This window comes from Xiphophorus maculatus, chromosome 15, assembly GCF_002775205.1.
Source record: "Xiphophorus maculatus strain JP 163 A chromosome 15, X_maculatus-5.0-male, whole genome shotgun sequence".
Classification (NCBI taxonomy): Eukaryota; Metazoa; Chordata; class Actinopteri; order Cyprinodontiformes; family Poeciliidae; genus Xiphophorus; species Xiphophorus maculatus.
In genome coordinates, this window is record NC_036457.1 from 1,895,505 (window position 1) to 1,917,141 (window position 21,637).

The 21,637-nt window shown below is 40.4% G+C and overlaps 1 protein-coding gene across 1 annotated transcript; it reads left to right on the forward strand.

The window, feature by feature from the left end:
* Nucleotides 1-1,319: 1,319 nt before the first annotated feature.
* On the forward strand, nucleotides 1,320-16,313 carry LOC102229310 (protein unc-93 homolog A-like). The gene is made up of 7 exons (XM_023348215.1): nucleotides 1,320-1,350; nucleotides 1,799-2,041; nucleotides 2,370-2,504; nucleotides 12,793-13,004; nucleotides 13,206-13,341; nucleotides 14,181-14,312; nucleotides 15,238-16,313. The coding sequence occupies exons 1-7, from the start codon at nucleotides 1,320-1,322 to the stop codon at nucleotides 15,519-15,521; spliced, it is 1,173 nt and encodes a 390-aa protein (XP_023203983.1). The 3' UTR covers nucleotides 15,522-16,313.
* Nucleotides 16,314-21,637: the final 5,324 nt, after the last annotated feature.

The following is a 21,637-nucleotide window of genomic DNA, read 5'->3' on the forward strand; positions in this document are numbered from 1 at the left end:
TTCATTTTATGCTAACTGAATTTTGTTTAGCTTTATATCGTTAAATTGCAAAGTTGCATTTATTTAAAGTCATGTTTCATAAATGTAGCATTTTTATAATGACTGAGGGCAACATAGTTACTTGATTGTGCTATAAAATGATATGATGTGCCTGGAAAACACATAATAGCGCCTCTTTAAATATAATTTTCTACTTTTTTTCTAAATTCCCCACAAATTTGTTTTATTTTTCTGTTGTTTCTGTCTCCAGTGTGAATATATATTGAAAAAAAAGTTCATTTATAAAATGGAAAAAATTTCTTGTTTTAAATGAAATCATCTGCCAAGATCTTTTTGATCAATATTAAAGAAATACCTACCTAAAAACAGGTGCCTATGTATTGCTGAAAAGTAATATTTATATGTTAGTTTTGTCTTATTTTAATTGTACTAATATATTTGCACTAGAAACTAAACTAAAATACTGGTTGAGATTTTGTGTCTTTGTAGGAAAGGATAATTTTAGCGCATAAGTTGTTGCTCTAGACTTGTCACTCAGATCCGAGTGTCATTTCTGCACAAAGATGTCACACGCTCATTTTTGAGCCTGTGACATAATGAGCCTGTAATGTTTTCTATGAACTTTAACCTTAACATAGCTGTTTTTTTCTATTGTGGGAAAATCTAAACTAACTTCAGCTCATTGTGCCATTAAATGTCAGTTTGTAAAATAAAGAAAAAACTAAATACTGTAGTTTTACCGAATGAGATCTTCCTTCTGCACAACTTTCCCCTAGCTGAGCTGCACCTCTAACCCAGTGAAGCCTATTCTGCAAAAAGGTTATTTTTATATACAATATGACTTAATTCAATAGACAGGAACTCAAAAAATTGACTTTTAGGTGTTTTGTTTTTTTCCCTCAAATTATTTTGTTTAAATCTATAAAATATGATAATTATATTTACACTGCAGACAAAAACAACAGAAAAATAAAACAAATTTGTGGGAATTTAGAAAAAAAGTAGAAAATTATCTTTGAAGAGGCGCTATTATGTGTTTTCCAGGCACACCATATCATTTTATAGCACAATCAAGTAACTATGTTGCCCTCAGTCGTTATAAAAATGCTACATTTAAGAAACATGACGTGAAATAAATGTAGCTTTGTAATATAACAGCTTGAAACATAATATAAAGCTAAATAAATAAATTCTATTTAACATGTCACACATCCTCTTTAAAGTGAAATCCAAAATTGTTTTTGAGGTAGATTTGAAAAATGACAAACAAAAAAAGAAAATAACAATAATGTTATAAATAAAGAATAAAACATTTCAAGATGGTATCAATTCAACACAAATATCGACTTGGTACCGATATTATTGATATCTTGGATCGATCCCTGTAGATGTTAGCTTCTATGTTAGCACTAAGACAGTTTCCACTGTGAGTATTAATGCATATTAAGTAATATTTGTTGTTTGAATCATTAAAATAATCAGTTTTCATTAAAATAGTCAGGGATTTTAGAGGAAGTCTCAAGTATTTGCAGCACGGCTATGGTACCTAATCCTCTCAAATACCAAGATTCCACTGTAGTAAGGGCTAAATATGACCAAAAATAATAATTTTATTAAGTAGATGCACTTAACTAATTATTTGCACTTATGATGATTTGCATCATTTAATCAGTGGCATACATACCAAGCTAGTGGCTTTCTTATTGTGTACTCAAACTTCTGAATTCAAAGAAAAAGCATAATTTAGCATTTCTGAGAAAAACAAAAAACAAAATTACCAACATGTGGATAAATTAAGATGCTACCTGCAGGTACACCCTCATCCCAACCTCCTTCATCCTGGGTTTGGGCGGATCCCCTCTGTGGTCGGCTAAATGCACCTACCTGACCATCTCTGGGAATGTGCAAGCCGCCATCGACAATAAGAAGGGTGTTAATGTGATCAACCACTACTTTGGGATCTTCTACTTCATCTTCCAGTCATCTGCAGTTTGGGGAAACCTGATGTCGTCGCTCATCTTTGGGCAGGACACCAACATCTGTAAGCAGACGATCCAGTAAAGCTTAATGTCAGCCGGATTAGTCAAGTTAGAGGCTTACAAACAAGCTGAGATTACACTTTAGCATTAGCTTTAGCTAAACACTGTATTAGTGTAGCGCTTTAACATTAGCTTCTCCTAACTACTGTGTTGGTGTAGCGCTCTAGTATTAGCTTTAGCTAAATACTGTGTTGGTGTAGCGCCTTAGCATTAGGTTTTGCTAAATACTGTGTTAGTGTAGTGCTTTAGCATTAACTTTAGCTAAACACTGTGTTAGTGTATCGCTCTGTCTTGGTGTATTTAACATTTGCATGTGTTTATTTTTTCCAGCCGACATTCCAGAGGACGTTCTAAGCACCTGTGGAGCATTTGGCTGTGGAATCACTATCGATACCAGCAGCAGCAACAGTACCTCCAGCAGACCTGCACAGAAGCTTGTGTGGACGCTTCTCGGGTGCTACATTGGTAATTTTAGAGTTTTGTTCTTCCTCACAAAACTGCTTTGGTTGCAGTTTGACTAGATAAAATCTGACAGGGTGTCCATGCATCCTAGAAAAGGTTTTAAATTGTCCAAAATTACTTTGAAAATGTAAGTTGGCCTTAAATACTTGGATTTTACCTTGGTGGGACTATTTATTTTTTCTTGTTTGATTTTTCTGTCACACAAAAGTTAGAGACACACATAGACATCTTCATTTCATTTTGCTGTTGCATTCTAGTTGTACTGAGAACTGAGAAACTTCAACTTCCCAGTCAGTAAAATCAACTGGGAATTTGGAAGCAACTCTGACTATACCAAGTTACGATTATAATGCGGAATTCGCATTTCAAAATGGCCGCGCTCTTCGCATCAACAGTAGCCAGATGTGGTGGATTATTTTACAAAACACAAGTAAGGCTGAGTCTAACATTAATGGTACATATAGAGCCTCAAACAAAAATAAAAAATGGTGTTTTCTTATGGAAAGTAACACTTGCAATTATTCTAAGACCTACTGTGAACAATGTCTATGGAAAATTATTAGGGTGACTGGAAAAAAGGGAAAAAGGCATAATTCTGAGAAAAGAAGAATTTGTTTTTCCAGTGGTCCTAATCTTCTTCTCTAAATATCTTCATGCTTTGCCATGTTAATATAGAATAGAATAGAATAGAATTCAACTTTATTGTCATTGCACTGTCACAAGTACAAGCAACGAGATGTAGTTTGCATCTATCCAGAAGTGCTCTACGAGATATAAATATTTATTCACAGATGTACAAGACTATGTATGTATGGACTATAACGGGTTATAGCAAGAGATATAGATATTCTGTATAAATATAAATATGGGAGCTATATGCACAGATTATACAGAATATACAAGAATGTTAGAGAATGGATTATAGATAAATAATGGCAGATAAAATTTACAGGTTGTATGTGTGTGTGAAGAAAACAGTCCGTGATGTGTGTGTGTGTGTGAGGATAGTCCATGTGTTATTGTTGTATGAGAGGATAGGGGAGTACAGTCCTTATACACTGCTCAAAAAATAAAGGGAACACTCAAATAACACATCCTAGATCTGAATGAAAGAAATATTCTCATTGAATACTTTGTTCTGTACAAAGTTGAATGTGCTGACAACAAAATCACACAAAAATCATCAATGGAAATCAAATTTATTAACCAATGGAGGCCTGGATTTGGAGCCACACACAAAATTAAAGTGAAATAACACTACACGCTGATCCAACTTTAATGTAATGTCCTTAAAACAAGTCAAAATGAGGCTCAGTATTGTGTGTGGCCTCCACGTGCCTGTATGACCTCCCTACAACGCCTGGGCATGCTCCTGATGAGGTGGCGGATGGTCTCCTGAGGGATCTCCTCCCAGACCTGGACTAAAGCATCCGCCAACTCCTGGACAGTCTGTGGTGCAACGTGACGTTGGTGGATGGAGCGAGACATGATGTCCCAGATGTGCTCAATCGGATTCAGGTCTGGGGAACGGGCTGGCCAGTCCATAGCTTCATCTTGCAGGAACAGCTGACACACTCCAGCCACATGAGGTCTAGCATTGTCCTGCATTAGGAGGAACCCAGGGCCAACCGCACCAGCATATGGTCTCACAAGGGGTCTGAGGATCTCATCTCGGTACCTAATGGCAGTCAGGCTACCTCTGGTGAGCACATGGAGGGCTGTGCGGCCCTCCAAAGAAATGCCACCCCACACCATTACTGACCCACTGCCAAACCGGTCATGCTGAAGGATGTTGCAGGCAGCAGACCGCTCTCCACGGCGTCTCCAGACTCTGTCACATGTGCTCAGTGTGAACCTGCTTTCATCTGTGAAGCGCACAAGGCGCCAGTGGCGAATTTGCCAATCCTGATGTTCTCTGGCAAATGCCAAGCGTCCTGCACAGTGTTGGGCTGTGAGCACAACCCCCATCTGTGGACGTCGGGCCCTCATACCATCCTCATGGAGTCGGTTCCTAACCGTTTGTGCAGACTGTCAAGAAAATCCGAGCTCATCCCACTTCCCCATGCTGGAGATTTTAGTTTAACAGTAATAATAAATAAAGTTATCTTTAAAATGAATCACTCAAGTGATATCTAGGCCCAACAGTAGACTTAAGTGTCAATAAAATAAATCTGGTTGTGTGTGTTGTTTTTGTCTCATGCAAACTTTGCTTTAATTCTACTTTTTTCTATCTAATCATAAGAAATCATAGTCAGTCAGAAAGAGTCATTAAACAGGAAAAGCAGGTTTCCTGGAAAAAGAGGAAGTAAGTTCCAGCCTGCAGATTTATAAAAAATAGCTGAGACTATTCCTTATTTTAAATCATGAAAGTTTAAAGAATGAAATCTAAACATTTTTGGATAATTTGATAAGATTCAAAGTAAAATACTTATATTAATATTGGTTTACTTGTAATAATACTTACACTTATATTTGTGGGAACACTTACAAGGAAAACAAGTAACTGTAACTTTAGTAGTAAATAATTAGAATCATGTATTATTCTTTTGGTTTCTTTTCAGAAAAACATCTGTAATAACTCACATTAGGATTATAATAAGGATAATTAATAAGTTATGGTTATAAAATCATAAATGAATGATAAATCAGAGAAGCTGAAGAAAATAAATGTGATATAAGTTATGGTTATAAAATTATAAATGAATGCTAAAATCAGAGAAGCTAAAGAAAATAAAAGTGATATAAATGTGATTTTGACATTGAACTTGAAATGGTGTAAAAGGTGTAACTGCAATTAAACATCACTGATATGTTGGAGGTAGAGAGTAGGTGAAAGGTGAAAAGCAAGGAACTAACAGGAGAGCAGAGATGATCAACGCCTTATTTAGAGAGTAGGTGAAAGGTTGTGCAGACAACGGAGACAGGAGGTTGAGCAACTCTGAGACATCAGCACAGACATCAAGACATAATGTCTGAAGGACAGTGATGGATGTGAGGTCATCTGTCTAAGCAGACAGCCAATGAAAACGCACCAAAAGGGTGGATAAACCCTATATAAGGTGGGTGCAAAAGAGGAACCTTTCGTTGGATCCTCCGGGCAGCTTCGAGCCAAGATCGAGATGGACAAAGAACTCTGCAGCTGAAGAAGAGCCGGGGCCACGGAGCCGAAGACTGTCCGGCCATGGGGACCAACCCGTCAGCCCTACAACCTGTGGCTTCAAATCGCACTTCTCTCATCGGCTGGGTTCAGACCCCAAAGACAAAGATGAAGACAAAGGCAAAGACAAAGAAGAAGAACTGGTGCCTTCCTTCCTGCCAGCACCAAGTCCTGTGTGACCTCACCATCCATGCGGAGAGGAGGCTCATCAGACCTACAGAGATCCCTGCCTTCATCGATCGGCGTCTTCCTCCTGCTGCAACACCTTCTTCATCATCAGACCTGCGGAGATCCTGGCCTTCATCGATCGGCGTCTTCCTCCTGCTGCAGCACCTTCTTCGTCGTCGTGCCAGGTCTGGGGTTCGAGGCGTCAAGCTCCGTCCGTCTCTCTCAAAGGTTCCTTTTTTTTAGTTCTCAGTCAGCAGTAGGGAAAGACAGACTAGATGACTGATTTTACTTATTTGATTATTTCTGCTACTGAATTAAGCTGTACTGACCCTTGCAAAAATGCCTTACTAATAAAATATTTAGCATAAAGAAAATCTAAAAGATGTTGTGGACATTCAGTTAATGAGTCACCTTAAAGTTCTTTGATGGTTGTAAAATAGCTGTGATGTTTGATTCTGGAGAGGAAAAAGTTTAAAATGTTTTTAAGTTGCTGGTAGCCCAAATTTAAAACGTCATCCTTGGGACTCGCCCGAGTCACTAAAACCTACCTGGTTCAATAACAAATGCAAGTTGTAAAATAAGAGAACGAGCGACCGTTAACAGGTGTGCTCTGTGAAACTAGTTGGCTGTAGGCTGCTCAGTCTGGCTAATTCACAGAGGGAAGAAGGGTGAGACACCTGGATGTAGGCCGTTAAAAATCAGGTGAATCGTTTCTCGAAACCAGCTTAAACAGAGTTTACTTCAGTTCTGGACAGGGTAAATCCCGGCAGATTTAGGAAACTCAATTAACCCGTTAGATGGAGAGCTGGTAGCACATCTCCCCTCTCAGAAGAGGAAGCAGAGAGTGAGAGAGTAGAGACAGGAAGGAGGGGGGGGGTGTTGCGCAACAACAAGTGGCGCCCAACGTGGGGCGGCGCACAACTGAGTAGGCGGGCCCCAAAGATACCAAGTCAGTGAAAACAGATGTGAGACTCTGAATAGCTCACTTGGGTTACTAACTCTTAGGGAAAAGAGTTAGTGGTGACTGATAAGGCCATCAGTCACAACCCTCGCAGTAACTGTATAGCGTACAGGTGAGGGAAAGCTTCTACTGAGGATAGAATGACCGGATCCAGACAGTGAAGCTAGTAGCCAACATAGTCTAGACCCATCCCTGCTCAAGAGCGCAAAGAGAGGCTTTGGGGGATAGACAACTCGAACCGACAGAGAGACGGAGTGATGGATGATCACTTCGAGGAGGAAAATCTGGGGAAGAAACCGGAGGAAGCCGGCCGTCCAGATCGTTTGGAAAAGGAGGAGACCTCAACAGAACTGCATCAACTTTCTGCACAGCTACCCAGGGCACCCAGGACAGCGGATGGAAGGTTTGTTCATCAAGAGCACAGTCCCATGGGGTTCAGTCTGCATGGATGTAGCAGAGCCAATGGGGACAACAGGAAAGAGAGGTGAGAAGTACCTCTTGGTGCTGATGGACACAGTGACAACTGCTAGAAGAGCAGGTCTTCCCCTGCAGAGGAACTCCGTTCACGTCACAGAAAGCAGGGAGGCGAAGACACTTCTCCTTTTTGCTCAGAGAAGAAAAAGGGAAGTTGCAGCTCAAAGTGTCACTGAAAACAGGGCAGAGAGTTTGGATTAAAGCTCAAGATCGGCCTGCAGCTACGGGGATCAAGCTGAGATTCAACGCCCAAGATTTTGTAAAGTAAGTACTGAACTTCAACACAGTACTACTGATGAAGAAAGGGGTCCATGAGGAAGCAGTGCTCAAGCCAGTTCTTAGCTACAGCGAACCAGAACATTACGAGAAGATGGCCAGAGAATTAAGCACCATGCCATCCTACAGTAGACTGGCCACTATTACGGGAAGGTTGCCGTTCAAAGAACAACTTCAAGGCTTTGGACTGGGAGGGCCGTGAAGAAATTGGATTATGCTAAAGAAGAACTCCTGTCACAACCTGATGGATTAAAATGGAAAAGGATCATGATTACGGATAAAGCGTCATGATGCTTATGCTTTTTGCTTTGCTCTGCTGAACAGCCAGAATTTTTTTTTTTTTGAGGCCTTCTGTCTCAGCCCATCTTCCCTTCCCTAAAGAATCATCTCACATCCTGAAGAACCGACAGTTCATCCAGCGAAAGTTCCTGTAGAAGAATCAGAACGATCCAAGTTTTCTTCGACATTCATCACCTCATGGGGGAAATCAAAACTCCAAGGAGGGGGTGTCAAGAGAAGTGGAGTTTTGATGACTACACTGAGCCCTCTGTGACAACTGAGGATGAAGAATCTGCATCTTCACATCCCAGACGAACCTCTTCTCTTTCCAGGGGATGAGGACGGCGAACTGCAGGAGGGTGATGGACTCCCAGCATGTGAAAGGTCTGACCTCGTGGAGGGGGTGTCAAGAAAATCCGAGCTCATCCCACTTCCCCATGCTGGAGATTTTAGTTTAACAGTAATAATAAATAAAGTTATCTTTAAAATGAATCACTCAAGTGATATCTAGGCCCAACAGTAGACTTAAGTGTCAATAAAATAAATCTGGTTGTGTGTGTTGTTTTTGTCTCATGCAAACTTTGCTTTAATTCTACTTTTTTCTATCTAATCATAAGAAATCATAGTCAGTCAGAAAGAGTCATTAAACAGGAAAAGCAGGTTTCCTGGAAAAAGAGGAAGTAAGTTCCAGCCTGCAGATTTATAAAAATAGCTGAGACTATTCCTTATTTTAAATCATGAAAGTTTAAAGAATGAAATCTAAACATTTTTGGATAATTTGATAAGATTCAAAGTAAAATACTTATATTAATATTGGTTTACTTGTAATAATACTTACACTTATATTTGTGGGAACACTTACAAGGAAAACAAGTAACTGTAACTTTAGTAGTAAATAATTAGAATCATGTATTATTCTTTTGGTTTCTTTTCAGAAAAACATCTGTAATAACTCACATTAGGATTATAATAAGGATAATTAATAAGTTATGGTTATAAAATCATAAATGAATGATAAATCAGAGAAGCTGAAGAAAATAAATGTGATATAAGTTATGGTTATAAAATTATAAATGAATGCTAAAATCAGAGAAGCTAAAGAAAATAAAAGTGATATAAATGTGATTTTGACATTAACTTGAAATGGTGTAAAAGGTGTAACTGCAATTAAACATCACTGATATGTTGGAGGTAGAGAGTAGGTGAAAGGTGAAAGGCAAGGAACTAACAGGAGAGCAGAGATGATCAACGCCTTATTTAGAGAGTAGGTGAAAGGTTGTGCAGACAACGGAGACAGGAGGTTGAGCAACTCTGAGACATCAGCACAGACATCAGGACATAATGTCTGAAGGACAGTGATGGATGTGAGGTCATCTGTCTAAGCAGACAGCCAATGAAAACGCACCAAAAGGGTGGATAAACCCTATATAAGGTGGGTGCAAAAGAGGAACCTTTCGTTGGATCCTCCGGGCAGCTTCGAGCCAAGATCGAGATGGACAAAGAACTCTGCAGCTGAAGAAGAGCCGGGGCCACGGAGCCGAAGACTGTCCGGCCATGGGGACCAACCCGTCAGCCCTACAACCTGTGGCTTCAAATCGCACTTCTCTCATCGGCTGGGTTCAGACCCCAAAGACAAAGATGAAGACAAAGGCAAAGACAAAGAAGAAGAACTGGTGCCTTCCTTCCTGCCAGCACCAAGTCCTGTGTGACCTCACCATCCATGCGGAGAGGAGGCTCATCAGACCTACAGAGATCCCTGCCTTCATCGATCGGCGTCTTCCTCCTGCTGCAACACCTTCTTCATCATCAGACCTGCGGAGATCCTGGCCTTCATCGATCGGCGTCTTCCTCCTGCTGCAGCACCTTCTTCGTCGTCGTGCCAGGTCTGGGGTTCGAGGCGTCAAGCTCCGTCCGTCTCTCTCAAAGGTTCCTTTTTTTTAGTTCTCAGTCAGCAGTAGGGAAAGACAGACTAGATGACTGATTTTACTTATTTGATTATTTCTGCTACTGAATTAAGCTGTACTGACCCTTGCAAAAATGCCTTACTAATAAAATATTTAGCATAAAGAAAATCTAAAAGATGTTGTGGACATTCAGTTAATGAGTCACCTTAAAGTTCTTTGATGGTTGTAAAATAGCTGTGATGTTTGATTCTGGAGAGGAAAAAGTTTAAAATGTTTTTAAGTTGCTGGTAGCCCAAATTTAAAACGTCATCCTTGGGACTCGCCCGAGTCACTAAAACCTACCTGGTTCAATAACAAATGCAAGTTGTAAAATAAGAGAACGAGCGACCGTTAACAGGTGTGCTCTGTGAAACTAGTTGGCTGTAGGCTGCTCAGTCTGGCTAATTCACAGAGGGAAGAAGGGTGAGACACCTGGATGTAGGCCGTTAAAAATCAGGTGAATCGTTTCTCGAAACCAGCTTAAACAGAGTTTACTTCAGTTCTGGACAGGGTAAATCCCGGCAGATTTAGGAAACTCAATTAACCCGTTAGATGGAGAGCTGGTAGCACATCTCCCCTCTCAGAAGAGGAAGCAGAGAGTGAGAGAGTAGAGACAGGAAGGAGGGGGGGGGTGACACATGCACATTTGTGGCCTGCTGGAGGTCATTTTGCAGGGCTCTGGCAGTGCTCCTCCTGTTCTTTCTTGCACAAAGGCGGAGGTAGCGGTCCTGCTGCTGGGTCGTTGCCCTCCTACGGCCTCCTCCACGTCTCCTGGTGTACTGGCCTGTCTCCTGGTAGCGCCTCCAGCCTCTGGACACTACGCTGACAGACACAGCAAACCTTCTTGCCACAGCTCGCATTGATGTGCCATCCTGGATGAGCTGCACTACCTGAGCCACTTGTGTGGGTTGTGGAGTCCGTCTCATGCTACCACGAGTGTGAAAGCACCACCAACATTCAAAACTGACCAAAACATCAGCCAGACAGCATAGATACTGAGAAGTGGTCTGTGGTCCCAACTGCAGAACCACTCCTTTATTGAGTGTGTCTTGCTAATTGCCAATAATTTCCACTTGTTGTCTATTCCATTTGCACAACAGCAGGTGAAATTGATTGTCAATCAGTGTTGCTTCCTAAGTGGACAGTTTGATTTCACAGAAGTTTGATTTACTTGGAGTTATATTGTGTTGTTTAAGAGTTCCCTTTATTTTTTTGAGCAGTGTAGTTTATGTTTTATGTCAGGAGGCATTCAAAAGCGTGACAGCTGTGGGAAAGAAGCTGTTCCGGTGCCTAGTGGTTCTGGTCCGTAGGCTTCTGTAGCGCCTCCCAGAGGGCAGGAGGGAAAAGAGTGTGCTGGGTGAGTGGAGTCCTTTGTGATTTTCCCGGCCCTTTTCAAACACCGCTTCCTGTAGATGTCCTTGATGGCAGGGAGCGGTGCCCCGGCGATATACTGGGCAGTTTTCACCACCCTCTGCAGCGCCTGCCGGTCGGAGACAGAGCAGTTCCCGTACCAAGCTGTAATACAGTTGGTGAGGATGCTCTCAATGGTGCAGCGGTAGAAGTTCGTGAGGATCTCTGAGGACAGGTGGTTCTTCCTCAGGGTCCTCATGAAGAAGAGGCGCTGATGCGCCTTCTTAATGAGTTTGGAGCAGCTGGTCGTCCAAGTCAGGTCCTCGGAGATGTGGACTCCCAGGAACTTAAAGGTGTCCACACGCTCCACCACTGTCCTCTTAATGTGGATGGGTGGATGTGGGTCAGCGTTCCTCCTGAAGTCCACGATAAGCTCCTTGGTCTTCTCGGTGTTCAGCTGCAGGTTGTTTTTGTCGCACCACTCAGACGGTCTACCTTCTCCCTGTAAGCGGCCTCATCATTATCTCTGATGAGGCCGATCACCGTGGTGTCGTCTGCGAACTTGATGATGGCGTTAGAGCCGTGGACAGGTCTGCAGTTGTAGGTAAAGAGGGAGTAGAGGAAGGGACTCATCACACAGCCTTGTGGCACTCCAGTGTTTATGATGATGGTGGATGAGAAGTGGTTGTCCAGCCGGACATGTTGAGGTCGACTGGTCAGGAAGTCGAGCAACCAGTTACACATGAGTGGACTGATGCTGAGGTCTGTGAGTTTGGTAATGAGTTGTGATGGGATGACAGTGTTGAATGCTGAACTAAAATCTAAGAACAGCAGTCTGGAGTAAGTGTTCTTACTGTCCAGGTGAGAAAGGACAGAGTGCAGCGCTATAGAGACTGCGTCCTCTGTGCTCCTGTTCTGGCTGTATGCAAATTGGTGGGGGTCTAGTGTGGGGGGGAGACAGGATCTGAGGTGTGCTAGGACCAGCCGCTCCAAGCACTTGGTAATGATGGGGGTAAGGGCTACCGGGCGGTAGTCATTGAGTCTGGTTGGGTTGGGATTCTTGGGGATTGGGACGATGGAGGTAGACTTGAAGCAGGTCGGTACCATAGCGCGGGCTAGGGACAGGTTGAAGATGTTCGTCAGCACTCCTGCCAGCTCCCCAGAGCACGTTCTGAGGACACGTCCAGGTATGCCATTAGGACCCGCAGCCTTGTGGGATTTAATCCTGCTCAGAGCCGCTCCTATGTCAGTGGGGAGGAAAGTCAGTGGCTGTTGGCCTGGGGTGGTAGCTGCTTTGGTTGCAGTTGTGGTATTCCCTCTCTCAAAACGAGCATAGAAGTTGTTAAGTTCGTTGAGGAAGGAGACATCAGTAGAAGCGGGGGTGGTATTGGGGTTCTTGTAGTCTGAGAGAATCTGAAGGCCTTGCCACATACGTCGGGGGTTGGAGTTAGAAAAATGATCCTCCACCTTCCTTTTGTAGTGGTGTTTGGCCTTCTTGATTCCGACTTCTTAACTTCAATACTTTTACCTTGAGGCTTACGTGAAATCCATCTACAACTTCCGATGCCTAGCTAGCAAAGGCATGAACGTATATCGTGGAAGTGCAAATTTACATGGACAAAATTTCTACATTTCTTTTGAATGGAGTCTTAAATCTGAGTCGGCGAGATGTTTGTCTCGTAGGGGTTGGCGTTCTAGCGATACTCATCGTGTCGATATTTCTGGACAACATCGACCACCAGCAGACCAGCCAGTTTCGGGGGAACCGGGAACCGTTCTGCCACACGTTCCTGGCCACGTTCAGGCTGCTGAAGGACTGGAGGATCCTGACACTCATCCCGCTTAGCATTTACAACGGCTTCGAGCAGAGCTTCCTCTCCGGGGAGTACAACAAAGTAAGGACACTTAAAATAAATAAATTAAAAACAAAAAATTAAGTTGGTGCTAGAATGAGAAAGCATCATTACCTAGCTTCACTGGTTGGTCCACTGCTCAAATATGACTCAACAATTATGGGTTTTTGAAATGGCTCATCTTCCAGTCAGCAAGCAGAATTAATGTGAGATGTGAACCCGTTTTGCTGCCTCTCTTCGCAGAACTACGTAACTTGTGCTTTGGGGATCCACTATGTCGGTTTTGTGATGATGTGCTTCGGAGCGACTAATTCGCTCTGCTCCTTCCTGTTTGGGAGAATCGCTCGCTACACCGGAAGGGCCCCTCTCTACTTCTTTGGTAAAAACTCATTTTCTTCTATGTAAACAGTTTATATAAGGATACGTTCATACAGCATGTCTTAATGTTTAGTCCCTGTAGGTATATGTCACAGTGAGGCTTCCGTAGCCCGGGGCAGATTGATGAGCATGCGCTGTACATCCAGTTGTTGTGAGTCACACAGAGTAATAAAGCCGAGTTCTACAAGCTGCATAACGGGTCTATGTGGAGTTCTTCATAAAAGATAGCCGTTCACGACAGTCCCGATCTTTTTTGTTGTTTTTTTGTTCTTTGGCGTCGTCGTTCTTACTGCTAGAAAATTATGCTTCTGTACAAAGCGGCCCGCATGCGCAGAAGATGAACATCACGTCACACAGAAGCGCATTGTTTATGGAAGTAATAATGGATTAAACAGTTTATGGATCATTTTAAACGTTCATACAGTAATGAGTGCTGACTTAGCACCACATATGGAAGTGGCACAGGTCCGGTTTTGTTTTTATTTTATTGTATTTTATTTAGTGAAAATATTGGAATTGTGCTAATCAGACTGCGGTGAAAAAGCCGGTTTTAGACAGGGTTGGAAAGTAACTACTTACATTTACTTAATTGCATTTACTAAAGTAACTTTTTGGAAGGAAAAAAACCTCTTAGGAGTATTTTTACTACTTTGTACATTTTATCTGAATAATTTTATTATGAAGTATCGCTAACTGAGAAAAAATTCAGGATTTTCTACCCACCGAATAAAGAACAAACATGTTAAATTTTTTCTTTTATTTGAGTAAAAGTATATTGAAGTAGTGGTTAAAGGTCGGCAGCCATAGATGTTTGTAACCAGAGGAATCATCTGTTTTCAGCTGGGGCGACCAACTTGGCCTGCATCATCGCCCTCCTGTTCTGGAGGCCTCATCCTGACCAGCTGCCTGTGTTTTTCGTTTTTCCCGCTCTGTGGGGTATGGCGGACGCCATCTGGCAAACTCAGACTAATGGTAAGAAAAACCGAAAATCTCTGCTTTGATGCTTTCATGCTCAGAAAGCAGGAAAAAACACCTGGAAGGAACCTAGAAGCAGTTTGACCTAATGATATTTGTTGTTTTCTACCGAACTAATTATAGTTTCAGATTCAACAGCTGTAATTTGTCCTGTTTGGTACCTAAATGACATTTACTGCTCATGTAGAAATCTGTGAGATGTTTTACAGGAACTAATTTTCAATTTTACTGATAAACATTTTACAAAAACCTTGTCCTATAAACTGGCTGATGTCTTCAGTAGTTGCTTCAATATTTCTACACAATGTTTTTTCCTCATGACGCCATCCATATTATGATGTGCACCAGTTCCTCCTGCTGCAAAGCAGACCCACAACATGATACTTCCACCAACATACATCACAGTTACGATGGTACAAGTGTCCCGGTTTTTCCTCCAAATTAAACGATGGTCATTAAGCCCAAAAAATTCCACTTTAGTATCATTAGACCACAAAACATGTCCCCAAAAATGGAGATTTTTGTCCCTGTGGACATTTGGAGTCGTGGCTTCTTCCTTATGGAGAGGCTATTTAGCCCATATTGGTACTTGGCAAGTTTTAACTTGGATATTGATACAGTCTTACCAACTTTAGCCAGATTCTTCACAATGTTTTTAGCTTTAGTTCTGGGGGTTAATCTGCACATTTCTGATCAAAACCCGTCTCCTTCTTGGACAGTATGATGGTTGGACATTCACATCACGTCTAGATTTGCATATAAATGTTTGAACTAATGAATGTGGCACCTTTAGGCTTCTGGAAATTGTTCCCAAGGATTAAACATACTTCTACAAAACTGGTTTCAACTGCATGTGCACAAGATTAACGATAAAAACAGCTGAGCCTACCTTCAAACTGATCTGTCGCCCGCTCTGTTGCAGCTCTTTATGGCGTCCTCTTCCCGCGGGACAAGGAGGCCGCCTTCGCCAGCTACTGCATGTGGGAGTCGCTTGGTTACGTCATCGCCTTCGCCTACAGCACCTTCCTGTGCCTGGAGTATAAATTGTATATCATGCTGGCTGTTCTGGTGATTAGCATGATCACCTACCCCGTAGTGGAGTACTACGAGTACAAGAATCCCACCCAGCCCATTGAACAGGCCACCTATGAGAATCCTAAAAACAAAGCAGAGGAAGCGGGCATCATTAGTCAGACTTGGATGTAGACGTGTTGCCATTTTATTGTTTCCTTCTTTGACTGCTAATCCAGAACTCCTGCAACTGAAACTGAAAAAAAGTAAAATGACTATAAAAAGTAGAAAGCCTTTACTTTTTCTTAAATAGACCTCTTCTTGTTGGTTTTCTGGACTTTTTTTGCACTGCTAAAACCAGAACAAATGTCAGAATATAAAATGTAACGTTAAGTTAAAAGCAGAAACTGACATCACAAACTGATTTTTAATGTTTTTAATCTTTAAAGGTGAAACATTATGCTCCCTTGAACAGGTTAGAATAAGTCTATGTATGAGCAAACAGTCTGTAGCTCCCCCTGGGTTGCTAGGTAATGGGCGGGGCTCTGCGCGGGTTGCTAGGTAATGGGCTGGGCTCTGCGCAGGTTGCTAGGTAACCACGTAGTGCCAGTGAAATGTGACTTGTTTTTGAAATGTATTTTTAAGACATAAAAAGCATCAACTTATTGCAGATTTTTATTTTTCTTAAGCGTTTGTGGGTTTTCTTTTAGTGATTTTGCACAATGTGTCCCCTTTAAATACATTAAATAAAAATGTCTTAGTTAAATTGATAGATATTATTGAAATTTCATTGTTATCTCTGTAAATGCATCTGTTCCTACATGTTTATTTGTTGAAATCTTCACTAAACATTTGCTGAATGTTGGATTTTGCCTTTTTATCGTACCTTTTTATTTTTAACTATCTGCTCATAAAACCCAACAGCCTCCTTACAATAAACTATGTTTTTTACTCCACTGTAAATGAAATTAAATGTATACTGTTTATGTAAGTTTAAGTAATAAATGTGTTCATTTGAGCATTTTGTAATTGACATAACAGGTAATTTGAAGGACTTTACAGGTAAATAAAGGAAGGGGGTAAATAAATACGCATTAAAGACAAGAACTGCACAAAAAACATCTGCTGATATTGAATTTTAAATAAATATCTGGGTAATCTGTAGCAGACAATGTTTTAATTTTTAGGTTTTAATTTAGTTGCTTAGTTCTGCTAAGAGTTAGAGTTTTGGATGCAGCACTGAAAGAAAATAAAATAGGTTATTAAAAAAAGCATAATTTTTGTGACTTCAACTTAACTTTGGCCCTCACAGCAAAAAGTTTGGACACAAATATCAAATATTTTACAAATCCAAACCTGGAAAAATCAAACTCCAGACTGTTAAAGAACGTCGTCACCAATGACGCATGCTGAGCTTTTTCGCAGCGGCGGCGTAAAGATCATAATATCTGATATTTAAGGAACACAAGGAGACCAACGCGTTGCATTTCAGATGGTGCTTTTATTGCAATGTGTTGCATTCCCACATTCATAGATGTTATAGATTTGTTAGTCAAAGCATCATTTCCACAAGGTTGGCATCCTCACCTTGGAAACAAAAAGCAGAGGGACCAAATGCACGAGGTGTTTGTGTTTTGAGTGTAGTCGAGAAGTGTGTGTCGGTGTGTGTGTGTTTCTGTGTAAACTTGAGAGCAGCCACGAACATATGAATGAACAAACCTCCGAGTTTGGACTTCCAGTAGACAAAAAACAAATAAAAAATAAAAGAGTTTAGTTTGTCTTATAGCCTCCAGGGCTCTCACTCCCCGCTGGGACTGGACCCGGCCTGAGACTGATTGTCTACAACATTCCCAAAGAAAAAGGTAGATTTCTTTTATTTTCACGTTACACACCTGAACGAGAGAGAGCGGGAGGGTCTGAGGGTTTTTTAAAAGAGTCCGAGAGAGAAAAAGAAAACATAACATGCATAAAATTCTCCCAGGTGAACACTGTCACTCATATTGTCTTGTAGTAGCTGCTCTGATGCCTCTTTAAAAACAAACTTTACATGAGTTTTATATACAAAACTGGACAAAGAAATGAGTAAAATGTATATTATATATTTGTCTATATATTTATATATCTATTTATATTAATTTTTACAAGGGAGGAAGTGGAACCTTGGTCTCTACTCTTAAAATATCCACCCAGAGAAACAAAAGTGGTGAGAAAAAACTAAACCTTTGCTTAAGGCAGCATTTATAATACTCGACAACTGACGCGTGGTGAGAATAGCTTCGAAAACCTGCATTAGGAATGAGCTGGAAGGAAGTCCTGGTTGTTCAACAACTTTAAAAAATAAAAAACCGCCGCAGGGACTCCCAATAAAACACAAGCAAAAACAGAGAAGACAAGCGACACGAGTGGTGCGTTGTCGTTTACATCAGTGCACAATCGTTTGGACAGGTAAGAGGTAAGGTCTCACACTTCCCACTGACAGAGAGAGAGAAAGAGAGGAAAGCAAACGCTGCTGCAGAAAATGGCCAGGAGCAGGAATGTTCAGAGTTCAAGCCAGAAAGGAGGATTTTAAGAGTTCAACAGCGCAGAAAGGAGGGAGAGGATGTCACCTGAAGAAGAACAGCATAGTTATTACCATAAACCCACAGAGAAAGCAGCTGCTGTGTACAGTTTTTAGCTTGTTTTTGTTTCCCCACAATGGCTCCAGTTCACCTGAACTTAAATTTTTACCATAAAACGGCTCTCAAAAGTCTACGAAACCCACCGAAAATGGAGCTTTTTATAATTATTTCAACAAATTTTCTGCTTAATTCAATTGAGGAACAAACAAAAACAGGTGTGTTTGTGTAAAACAACTTTGTTGCACAACTTTTGAAACTTTAATATTTCACTTTCAGCATTCACTTTTCTTCTGTAGGCAGTTAACATCAATTTTTCAATAAATCTGATTAACCAGAAAGAAACGATAGCGGGAGATAAATGCACAAAATAAGACGGAAAGTTTACAGTGGTAAAAACTGCTAATCCAAAATGTCAGTTGAGCTAACGCTGAAGCGCTATTCCAATATGGCATTTGGCTAATGCTAACGTTCTAAATTCAACCAGTTAAAAATAAAAAAACAAACATATCGAAAAATTGTTGTTGCACACATGTCTACATGGTTGTGCTTCAGGTATTGATTATTTGGGGGGGGGAAATTCTCGTTTTAGTTTTATAGTCATTGAGTGTTGCTAACTCTGTTGCTACACGGAAGGGCTTAGGTCAGCATACTTTAAACTGGTACAGCAATGCATTATGGGTATAGAATAAGCGTCACTATCGCGGGAGGAGAACGTGAGGTGGAAAAAAAAGATCGAGTAAAGTAAACTGCTCCGTAAACAATCTAATCCAATTAAAAATAAGAGCATGATAATTAGAACACAGGTGCCGAAATTTATTCAACTGAAAGTTTACAACACAGCCAAGTAAACACAAACTTTCTTAATTTATGGGAAGCTAAGTGCGCTAAATGTTTTCCAAGTTAGCTTAGCAAAGAATTAGCTCCGCCAACAACCTCATAAATAACTGAAATCCAGTAATACTTGCGAACAATTATAACTTCCTACGTTAATAGTTCAATTTAGACATTTATATGGATTAAAATTGACAGATTAAATAATCTTGGAACCCTCTCAGAAGCTAATATTGACAGCCAAGGTGCTATACAAAAATGTAGCTCTGCTATTAGCACATTAGCAGGTTAGCCCACCATTGGAAGCCTCATTGCACAAGAATATAATTCAGAATAAGGCGATTAAAAATTTCCACGGTATAAATGAAAATATGTTTTGACTTCAGAGAGACTTAGAAAACTTCCCAAGATGCTAACAAACAGAACACTAAATACTGATTTAGGATGTGAAAACAATACTACTTTTAAAATACTTTGTTTTTCAGACAAATACAACAAATATGACACAACATGTGGAAAAAAGTTTTGAAATGATTTATCATGATCTAAGGGTCAAACTTTGCATTTTAGCTGAGTTTTGTAGACTTTCAGGAGCCACTTTATCTCCGAATGCTAATCTGACTTAAAGGCCTTTTTCACCCCGAGCGGATCCGGATATATAAAGTGCAGAATTAGATTGTATTTGCAAATTCCTGGGATAATCTGATTAATCTACATGTGTAAAAAAAAGTCATTTATACAGTAAAAATTTGTTTTTTTTTCTCATTAAAAAAAAAAAACCCTGGTTAACAAGGTTATTGTTAATCAGCAAATATATACACGAGGCACCTCAAGTTTGGTATAAAGTATTCGGTTGAAGAATGAGACTGAAAGCTGATAGGTCATCAAGCATGGGTTTGTTTTCATCTTTAAATGAATGGCTTAGTGTCACTCCAGTGTAACTTCTACATTACAAATGAGGAAATGCTTGTTTAGGTAAGGTGCATAGCTAATGGTTGCAATGTTTTTTGTTTTTTTTCCTGTAAACAGGTGATAGCACTTCGGGCTCAAAAAGACGGCATTGGCAGAGTCTAAACTGAGCAAACTTTGGGACATCACAGGGTTTCAACGCTGATAGGCCACTCTGAAAAGACGAAAACGAGCGCGCAGGAGAACCAGAAACGAAGAAGAGCCGCTACATTATGTGTTGTCCAGTGACGATGAGGTTTGCATATGAAATCCATCAAACGCGTTGAAGCTTTGGTCTTTTTTTGTTTTGTTTTTACTACGGATGCAGAAAATGATAAAAACACCCAAACAGATCAGTCAGAAACTCAATGCTTCCCCTGAAAACCAAGGCTCCACTCTCCCAGCTCTGCTTAAACCTTCTGCCAACAGAGAAAATTAAATATGGCCTTTTTTTCTTTTAAATTAACCCGTACAAAAAGCCAGTCCACACCGCTTCTCTCTCTCTCTCTCTCTCTCTCTCTTTCTCTCAGTAAAATCACATTCAGCAGTCGCTTTAAAAAATAAAAACAAACCATTCTCTGGCATAGTTTATCTGAATAAAACACCCACAGGTAACTGTGCAGGATCTGAAAGAGTCAAAAAGAGTAACCAAACAGAACATCTTCGTCTGTTTCCATCTCAGAGAACACCAGATATACAGTATTAATCGCTTACACACACACACACACACGCCCACACACACACTTCATGTACAAACATACATCATCTTTAAAACAAAATAAGAAGGTAGAAAAATAAAAACATGACAGAGGCGAGTAGTTATTTACCACAAACTCGGAGCTAGTTTTTTTTCTGTTGATTCTGAACAAATATGCATTCACATTTCTGTTAAATACATCAACATCATGAGACAAACGTTAAAAACCCGAAACCAGCGAACTGTAGTGAGAAAGGAGGGACTGCTTTTTGCTTTGTTTGGTTTTTTTTGCACTGAAAGGCTGTTGCATAACGAAACATTTTACCTTTTTGTTTTTGGGTGTGTTTTGGCATGTTTCTGTTGCAGGAAAAGCTGCTGAGTGTCTCCGTTTTTTATCCGGACTGTAGAGGAAACCGTTTCCATTTGGGAATGCCTTTTCCATGCAGGAAAGAGAAAGAGGAGCGATGCTGTGTGGGGGAAAATATCTCTGCTGTTTTCCATTCAGATCTGGTGCATAAATTAAAAAAAATGTAGCTGCAATTTGCCAGTAGAATCAGTTTCTTCATCGTTTCTGAAGTTGAATTTAAATATTTGCAAAATGAGGGTTGACATTTTGAAATCTTTTAAAAACACAAAAAATTTTAATTAATCTCTGGGTGGCATCTGGAAAACCATTAACGTGTTCTCCAGTTATTAACTTCTTTTTTGTTAGGTAAAACAACGCATTAATTGGATAAAAAATTAAGTAGGGATCAAATGCAATTTACCTAAAAAGTTATTTTGTCTGGTAATCAGTAGCTGCGTTTCCATTACAAATGTACGCAAAACTTGTAAATATCCCGCTAATGTCCATTAGTGTCAATATCCGGTTGTTGGTCACGTGACTCGTGTGACGCAAAAAGTATTTGTTGCAGTTTAGCGAAATAAACAAATTTTGATACGGCCGGAAAAAAAACAAAAAACAACTACCTCGTCCATTTAAAACCAATTTATTTTTTCTAAACTAAGCAATTTAATTTTCAAAATGTCAAACTGCGCAATTAAATGGTTGATGGAAACACAGCTAGCTTAAATGCCAGCTTTTTCTTTAATTCAAGTCAAAAGTTTTATTCGGGTTGATTTTAATTGCTTTGAAATACACAAACAGTGCAAAGTGATTTACGCATCACACAGCATCACTGGAGGAGTTGGCAAGTGGAATGTCGACTTGAAATATG

What these genes read in the sequence shown, in the direction of transcription:
- LOC102229310 (XM_023348215.1), top strand. Translation starts at nt 1,320, where the DNA reads ATGGTATCAATTCAACACAAATATCGACTTG. An exon ending in GGCCCCTCTCTACTTCTTTG is followed by an intron (nt 13,342 to 14,180) that starts GTAAAAACTCAT and finishes ATCTGTTTTCAG; the next exon opens with CTGGGGCGACCAACTTGGCC. An exon ending in CTGGCAAACTCAGACTAATG is followed by an intron (nt 14,313 to 15,237) that starts GTAAGAAAAACC and finishes GCTCTGTTGCAG; the next exon opens with CTCTTTATGGCGTCCTCTTC.